The sequence below is a fragment of the Thalia democratica genome, chromosome 1, assembly GCF_965202585.1.
Source record: "Thalia democratica chromosome 1, ktThaDemo2.hap1.1, whole genome shotgun sequence".
Taxonomy (NCBI): Eukaryota; Metazoa; Chordata; class Thaliacea; order Salpida; family Salpidae; genus Thalia; species Thalia democratica.
The window spans coordinates 50,743,517-50,752,056 of NC_139165.1; the positions used below are offsets into that span (position 1 = coordinate 50,743,517).

General features: G+C 31.5%; 1 protein-coding gene across 2 annotated transcripts in view; it reads right to left on the reverse strand.

Annotated features, from left to right (window-relative positions):
* LOC145831277 (A disintegrin and metalloproteinase with thrombospondin motifs 9-like) overlaps window positions 1–8,327 on the reverse strand; it is a 29,665-nt gene extending 21,338 nt beyond the window's left edge. For both annotated transcript variants that reach the window (XM_082938476.1, XM_082938467.1), the window contains exons 1-5: window positions 8,030–8,327; window positions 7,375–7,787; window positions 6,353–6,527; window positions 3,635–3,852; window positions 999–1,082 (exon numbers count right to left, since the gene is read on the reverse strand). In XM_082938476.1, the coding sequence (XP_082794602.1) occupies window positions 999–1,082; window positions 3,635–3,852; window positions 6,353–6,527; window positions 7,375–7,787; window positions 8,030–8,216 (1,077 nt within the window). In that variant the 5' untranslated portion in view covers window positions 8,217–8,327. The remainder of the gene's footprint in view (window positions 1–998; window positions 1,083–3,634; window positions 3,853–6,352; window positions 6,528–7,374; window positions 7,788–8,029) is intronic.
* Window positions 8,328–8,540: the final 213 nt, after the last annotated feature.

The following is an 8,540-nucleotide window of genomic DNA, read 5'->3' on the forward strand; positions in this document are numbered from 1 at the left end:
CAAAAGTTCATATCAGCCTACAAGTGTTTGATTCGTAAAGATACTTTTTTAATCATTGTTTATTAAGTGTAACTAAAATTATTATGCTTAATTAGTTGCTTACGACTAGTTTTTACTAAAAAATTGTGCGCCCGGCCGCTTTGTGTTGATCTGAGAAAACGCAATTTGGAAGTGCGACGGCTTTGAGGAAAATTTCGGCCATCCGAGAGCTTTCAATCTCTGTATTGCCCTAGGGTTAAACCACCACCAATGACTGCAAATAGGAAGTGTTTTTACATGGCTCAGTCCGCAACATATTTTGTCCTTTGTGTTTGATTTCGTGTGTGCGAAGGAGAGCAATGATGAAAAAGATACTTCTCAGCGTGGGATATTATAGATAAAGTAGGAAGTAAAAAGTCGGTGGTTAGGCACTAAATGTTGCTGGCCGCAACTGTCCGAAGACGTTGTATTTTTTAATTTAAACTGCCATTCTGACTGTTTTTATTAATTATCTTTAAATTCAAAGCTAGTTAATAACTATAGGAATTAAAACAAGCAATTTCAAAGTTGAGAGAGATTATTTAATGTACGAGTGAATAAATGAAATTAATAACTGGATCAAATACGTTCGCGGGAAACAATTTTTTAAGATTTTATATTTAAGAATAAACATTTTGTAAACATAAATTAAAAAAACAGTTTTTATTCGTAATTTATTGAAGTTTTGTGTATTAACTGGTTTAAAAACTAAAAGGTTTACAGTATATAATGTTAAGTGTACGATAGAATTAAATTTTTACTCTAGTTTTTTTAACTTAGTTTTATTTCCAAAGTATAAGCTGGGTTGAAAAGATGAATAACTGTCATGCCATAGCTTTTATCACTATTTTACTGAAACAACACTCTAGATAATTAAACAGATAAAAAAAGAATTTTAGGGGCAATTTTTAAACCAAACAACTGTATATCTCATAACGTATTTAAACTTGTTTACTCAAAAAATAAAGATAAAAACATACCTTTTCAGTTCTTAAGATCATCATTTTTACCACCACAATTTTCACCAAGTTCTCAATGGAAGGATGCCTGTAAATGCTGCTCACCTGTATTCAAAAAGGTAATTGTGAGATTTTACATTTACAACAGCTCTTGCAGCAGTTAGCTTACTCAGAAAAACCTGGCTTGTACTTAAAATTATATAACAAAACACATGATGAAATTTCTCGTCTATTTTACATCGACGCGTGAACGTGACTAAAACGAACCCAAAAAAACAATAACAAGAGCTCTGTTAATAAAAAACGGGTTAGAAACTGTATGTGAGGTTGCTGTGAGCACATCATGCGATGAAATCCCAGCAGTGATGGCTGCAGTGTGCTCTTGTGAGTTGCGTCTGGCGAGGAAACCGCCGTGCAGCCTCATTGTCTCACAAACAAAAAGCCGTCTCTCTGATGTAGTAGAACGATGATGCGCTAAAACTTCCGAGCTTCAAATCGCATTGACACCCAGCGTTTTTTTGCTACGCGCTTAACACAAAATTAACGCAAATTACCAGCGATTAAAAATTTAAAGCGGTGACCTGCTCACATGCGCTTCCGCAACTTTTTAGCACCAGCAAAAACGTTGTATACGTTAAAAATTAATTTTATTCGGTATCCTGTTGCTCGATGCACTTTAAAACTGTATAGATGAAAAACTTTGTACTTTTGATTCATTAGTTAAAGCTAATTAGGCAAAGCTTAACACTCGTCTAAATGAAAATAACCAGCAAATTTAGTTACATTAAAATGAGACCACCGTTAAACCTGATAACTTCAAATTTGTTATTGTAACATCACTTGACACAGGTAATCGCTATGAGAAATAAGCAGTATAATTAACGCTTCAATAACCACACCTCGATACTTGCTCAAGTGCGACGAAAAAGTGACGGTCAGAGTGCGAAGAATTGTTGCAATTGACCCTGTATTGCTCTTAATCGATGGGTTATTTAAAGTTTTAAGTAAACAATAATAAAGTAATCAGAATTTCGATAACCTAGTTTGTTCAGTAACTCCAGGTATTTTAAGTTTTTCATAAACTTTTAAATAGTTATGTTGAGTTTTTTTTTTTAATATTTGAGTAACTTGGATTTAGTGCTTGTATAAAGTTCTAAAAACTGAAACGAAATATTTTAAAACTTTATAAACTAAAAAAAAAAAAATTTTAACTTTTAAAACGTGATAGTACTATTTAGATAAGCAACTATAGTTAGATTTCATTTTTATAAATATCTCATCAAAACTAAGTTGTTATCGAAAAAAAAATTTAATATAAAAACAAAGTGCGTTGATTATCAAGAAGATCACTTATTAAAAGAAGCCATGGCTTTATTTGTAAACAAATTGATGCTTTGAAACCAAAAACCCATAGACGAAACTCATAATGGCAATTTGGGAGATTTTACAGGCGATAATCTACAAGTCTAATCTCGTTACTGTGACTCGCAGTCAGATGAAACTTTTTAAATTGTTTAAAACTCAGATTGACATCAGAACACACATTAAGCTGGTTTTGAACGTCATTGTTTTAAATATGTGTTAGAAGCGCTTTTGCTGAAGCATATATTTTTATTGGCTTTAAGAAAAGCGTCTGTGAGCCACTTTTTAGCAAACAATGAATAGATAAGAAGTTTGTTCTTTGATGTAGATGTTTATTTAGTCAACATGCAATGACTAAACTGAACCAAGTTGAAATACTGAAACATCTTTAGCAACTTTTCTGCTAAAATCTCTTAAAACTGTGTTATTTTGCACGTCACAGAAATTTCTTTGCTCTTGAAATTACTTTGAAGTTTATTTTACATAATATAAGTACAAAAGAACACGTTTCTTTACAGCGTACAGCGAATTTGTTTTAATTATCTGAGCTACGAATATGCAAAGCTATGTAACATAGTTTGTTATACTCAACATTTATGTAGTTACTTATGATATAATATTAATTTCAAAGTATAAAGCTGTGTTATTCCTTGTATAATTGTAGACTGGAACTTGAAATAATTTATTAAATTTAATTTTATTTTAGAATTCAAAGATTTTGTATATCTTATTCTTAATTTTGTTTTAACTTTTAAATTTGTTTTAAAGTATAATAGAAAATATTAAGAAAAACAACTTTTATTCTAATGTGTTTCATATGGTCATTACAAATTACGACGATTATCTAAAATTTAATAACTAAAAAAAATTCTCAAAAAAACTGAACAATCAGTAATTTACTAATTGAAAAAGTAGATTATTAAAACAAAACAACATCAATAATTTTCAAGAACGGGGCTTAATAATTACATTGAAGTTGGAATAATTACGGGTCTATTTTTGTTAGCTTTTATCTTGATACGATTTAAACGTTTCTTTGACTTAATGAATTTAAATACGAATAGTTAACTAATTAAAAAATATATTTAAGTTTTTTTTTTGAAACAAAACACACCGTGAGTTTTAACCTATCAACTTGCAATTTTTTTAAACATGATTGTTTAATGCTTAAAGCTTTTTAATTTTTTATAGAAATATTTTTGATAATTATAAATATTATTTGGTAATAAAAAGATTATCTTTCATCAAAATTTATAGTTAGAAAACTATCTACAAACAGAGCTTTTAAAACTAACAATAGCCATCAGAGTTAAAACGTAAGTCTGCGGATCCGTATGATACAAGTACATGTGGTAGTCCGCCGTCACCATCACTTCTATCGTCTTCTCCTCGATAGTTTCTCGCTTTTTTCTTTCTTTTGAAGGTTCTGTACTCGACCCGGACACAGAGCGAGTTTTGTTAATCGAGTCATTAGCTGTTTGTTCCGTTTTATTTTGCATTGTTACATTTGTCCCTTAAAGTTTTAGATTTTTTTTAATTACCTTAATCGTTTAATTTTACAACTTTTCAATGAATAACTGTCTGAAACATATTTAAAGCAAATAATGAATACATTTAAAAACTGTGGATCAAAACTGTATTCAGCATCAAAAAAAGAACAAAAACATTAGTTACAAAGAAAAAAGGTGGGAATCGTTAAATTCAAGCAGGTTCGAGCACAAGCGACTTTTGTTTTGAAGTGGTTGCGTGTTGACACAGTGTGAGCCCAAGCAAGTATTGATCACTCTGACAAACTTTCGTGACATTACTCGACTTAATCCTGGGTGTTTACCCCCAGCCTTGCGGCCACACGTGAGTTTGAACTCACAGCAGGGTTTATTAAAGAATTCGGATTTTTTTCTCTTTTTGTACAATGGCCTGATTGGTGTACTCTTTGTAGATTAAAATACTTTGAGTAATGATTAAACTGTGCATAGTTTGTGTAAATAGTTACAACTGTCTAGGTGGTCTTAAACTAACCTATATACTTTAAAAAATAAGCAGACAACCCTGAATAGCTTTATAAAATCCCTTGGCGTCAAAAAAGTTTTGTCTGATAAAAATACTTAAGTTTTGTTTTGTTGTTCTATATGCTAAAGCATTCAGTTGTTTGTTATTGCAACAAATCTGTCACTCACAGATTTAAAACAGATTTGCACAGGCGAAATAATGTTAATTTTAAATGCTGAAAATAAGATGTATTTGGTCTAGTAACACTTTGTAAACCAATTACGGTTAAATAACAAAGTCTTTTACAAGAGTGATTGGCGTAGAAGTTTAACCTTAAGCTTTCGGCAAACATTGTGAAAACTAAAAGAAGTGAACTTTTTAAATCACCGATAAGCCTGCTGTTTCAGGATTTTTGTACTACCGTACTTATTTAAAATCTGAAATTGTATTGTTTTTTAGCATTTTGCACTTCCCTTTGAATAGCCGACAACTTTGTTTGTTTCTTGAAGCGTAAAATCAAACGCTGTTGGTATTAGTTAAAATTTTTTGAAAGTATAAACTAGCATTTATTTTGTCTTTTAGCATCGTTATTTGTTAACTGTATATTATATATGCTATAAGCAAATTATTTAGGACAAAAATAATTTGTAAAAATGTATCATGAGGTATTGCTTAATGTAAATTAGAACCACAAAAAAAAATTTAGCTAAACACTTTAAAAAGTATAGTATGTATTGGTTTTTTTCTACCTTTGAAAAGTTATTTGACTTAAAACAACATTGAAAAGATGTTGCATTTTTTTATTATTTTCTAAAAAATAAAAATAGTAACATAGTAAATTTAGTTTTGAACAGTTTGTAGTATTTGTTTGTAAAAGTACTAGTTAGTTAATATTTAGTTTACACCTAAATAAAAACAAAAGTAAAAAGAAGTTGTGTGTATTAAAATTTTCTACTTTCCTTGAAATGAACGTTTTTCATTAACTTGGTAAAGCCTAATGCTTAAATGCTGCTTCTTTTTTAAAATTGCTTTGTATCGACCGGTATAATAGCTTAACTTCGAAAAACTACATTTCTTTTTACTGTGCTGTATTTAGTATTGAAACCACAAAGTTGCATTACCTGCTAGCGAAATGCAGCAAACTTGCTAAAACTAAGCTTATTTTAACAAAACCGATTCCAAAGATTTGTAAAACTATAAGCTTCTATGACGTCATTTTAAATCGCGTGTGCTTTTTTTCAAGTCTTGATGCTTGAAGGGTAAAGGCGGTCCTATTGTCACTACAATTGCTTAACAACAATGTGTGCCGTGTTAACAATTCCAGTAACACAAAAAAGATCAAATTTTCCGCCCCAATCGAGAAAATACCTTGTAAGCTGTTGTTCCGGCGCTCACATGAAAGCAAGTAAAAAAACATCAAAACACTTTACCCCCTTAAATAGTTTTTTTTTCAAATAGATAGTTTCAACAGTTTTTGTTGTCATTGGATGTTGTGTTTGTACGTGAAACTCAATAATAAATGTATTTCTTGTCGTAATTTCTACGTACACTACTATTGCAGCAACGTTTGAAGAGATTTAATAAGTTCAAGTTCGCTCATTGATTTTAGATAACTTAAGCATAAATGAAGCGTTACAAGTGAAGTTATAGCTTTAACAAAAAAAAATCGAAAGCAACATCGTACCGAACATCACAAGTTTTTTTTTGTTTCTGCAATTTATTTTTATTTTTCATTGTGACATGCACGCTGGATTTATGCGCAATATAAAGTTCAAAATATAAAGCTTGTCGCTTTTTTTGATGTCAAAACTTACATTTAATTAAAAAGCGTCGCTGTCTTTTATCACCTTTTAAATTGCAAGTAAACTTGAACTTTTGTTGCAGTGCCGTAAATTTAATTAATTTCCACTACGCAGAGCACATTGACCTTTTATTCTATTTTTAAACGAAAATACAGTGTGCTGAAACCTACATATCGTACAAGCCTTGTAAAAACATTGCTTGTGTAATTAATACTTTCCTACCTGTTTTCGTTCCGCAAAACTGCTTTTTGTTGTCTTCGACTGAAAACAAGTTTTCTCGTTGTCTCCCCGCGCTTCTCCGGTAAACACGATGCTTTTTCGGCGAATGCTCATGAGAACTTTCGTCGTGAGCAGGCTGGATCAAGTACTCCGAGTCCTCTGAACGAAACGCTCCGAACTGTGTGCATGAAAAGTCAAAGTTAGTCGGACGAAATCGCTTACACTCGCGCGGCAGCGTTGCTTTGATAGCGCTCGCCGTTTCCGGCAGAGCTGACCGCTCGAGCGCTCAGCAGCGTGCTGATGAAGGAGCGAGCTCACAACTATTTCCATTCCCTGAATATTAAACTAGTAAACACATCGCTCGCGCTGCTGCCTACAAAAACCAACACCAGGCCGGCATGAGGCACCGGAAGTGAGCGGAGCAAAGAAGAGGCGGGAAGGCACGAGCGCTCCGGTGTTCTTCTCTGAATTTTCGCTGTTTGTTTTCAAATCACCTCTCCAATCGCCACCCCCACTTCCGACTTCGTACCAAGTTCATACGAGCGAAAATTAGCTCTTAGCTTCTTAGATAAAATTATTTAATCAACACCGTGCGTTATTCAGGCTTTAAAAGATTGAATCTTAACTCAGTGTTTTTTTACTAATGGCAATATTTAACAAAAGAAAAATCAGTTAAAGATTATGAACCTTTAAGTTAACTACACTTGTATTATTGTTAAAATTATTTGTTTCTATTTTTTAAATTAAAATAATTTTTGGATATAAGTTCTTTTCGGATAGTATTTACTTTCATTGCTCTTAACCAAAGTTAACAAAGAACAACCTACAATAATAAAAAAACTAAAACAGTTTTGAAGTTCTTGTTTATCATTATTACTTTTCGAAATTAAGTTAATTTGATAGAATAAATTTTTTTGAACTAGCAGTGAAACTATTCTTAAGTTGCTTTATAAAAGATTTTATTTATTTGTAGACTAAAAGTCGTAAAAAAGCATCTATACAGTGTAAAAAAAATATTAACTTACCAGTCCATTGCAAATGGAAACTGTTGCTGTACTATTTAGGCTTCCGTTCACATATCCTGAATAAAAGCAATGCTTTGGCGAGCTATCTTCCTTTTTGCTTTCATTGTCTTGCTTTCCAATTACTTCCAACGTATAATGTGGTGAAATAAAATCGAGGTAAGGTGTTAGGTGAAGATTGAAGGTCTGACCGAAAGCTTGCAGCGTGTAGTTGGCAAACTTGAACTCTTCATCTTCGTGCACGTGATGCAAGCTTCTTCTCCTTCTGCGACGCGATCTTTTTTTCCGCGTACGCTTGTCGTCTCGTATGGGGCTAGACTTGTTTCGAGATCGAAAGTGTTTCACGATTGGTTTTTTTGAATGTGATATCCGTAATGGTATCGATTCATCGTGGTCTTCAAACCCCTCTAAAAAGTCTGTAACAAAAGTATTAACTTAAAATAACATTATATATAATGTCTTTCTTTATTTTGGTTTTTTACAAAAAGTATACATTTTTCTTCGAAATGTTTTTTGTGACAATAGTTACATAAAAATAAATTATATAACATCGTTGTTCACATAGTTTAATTGATGTTTATATAATATTAGTCATTTAGACTATTTAAAAAAAAGATTTATCTTTATTTGTATCAAAAAATTATAAACTAAAGACAACCTGAAAGTTGTTTCGTATGAATTGAACCCGAAGCCTGGATTTTTGCAAATGATGCAGATATAAAAGTAATCAAAACTATCAAAGAAAATAGTGAAGTTCGACTCTTAGACCTTCGAAGTTGCTTGCAGCAGCAATTTTTTGTTGTATATTTGTGTTGGTCGTCATTGGTCAGGCAAGGAGGCATCATTTGAAAAACAGGTGTATTTTTAGATTGTGATCTATAAACCTTTTTGTATGTGATTTCAACAAATGAGGTGTTTAGGGATGCTTTTGAGTACAACAATTACGTCGATTGACTTTTTGGGTTTTTGATAACGGTGGCAGTATGTTGTTGCTAACAAAACCTCAATTGGTTCTATCAACTTAAACTTTTGTAAAATTATAGAATTCTATTTTTTTTTTAAACAGTTTAAGTATATAAATTAAAAAGGTATGTAGTATAATTTTTAATACTAAATGTTAAAACATATATTTATGTTTTAACAAAAAATACTTTGAATTATGTACTAGT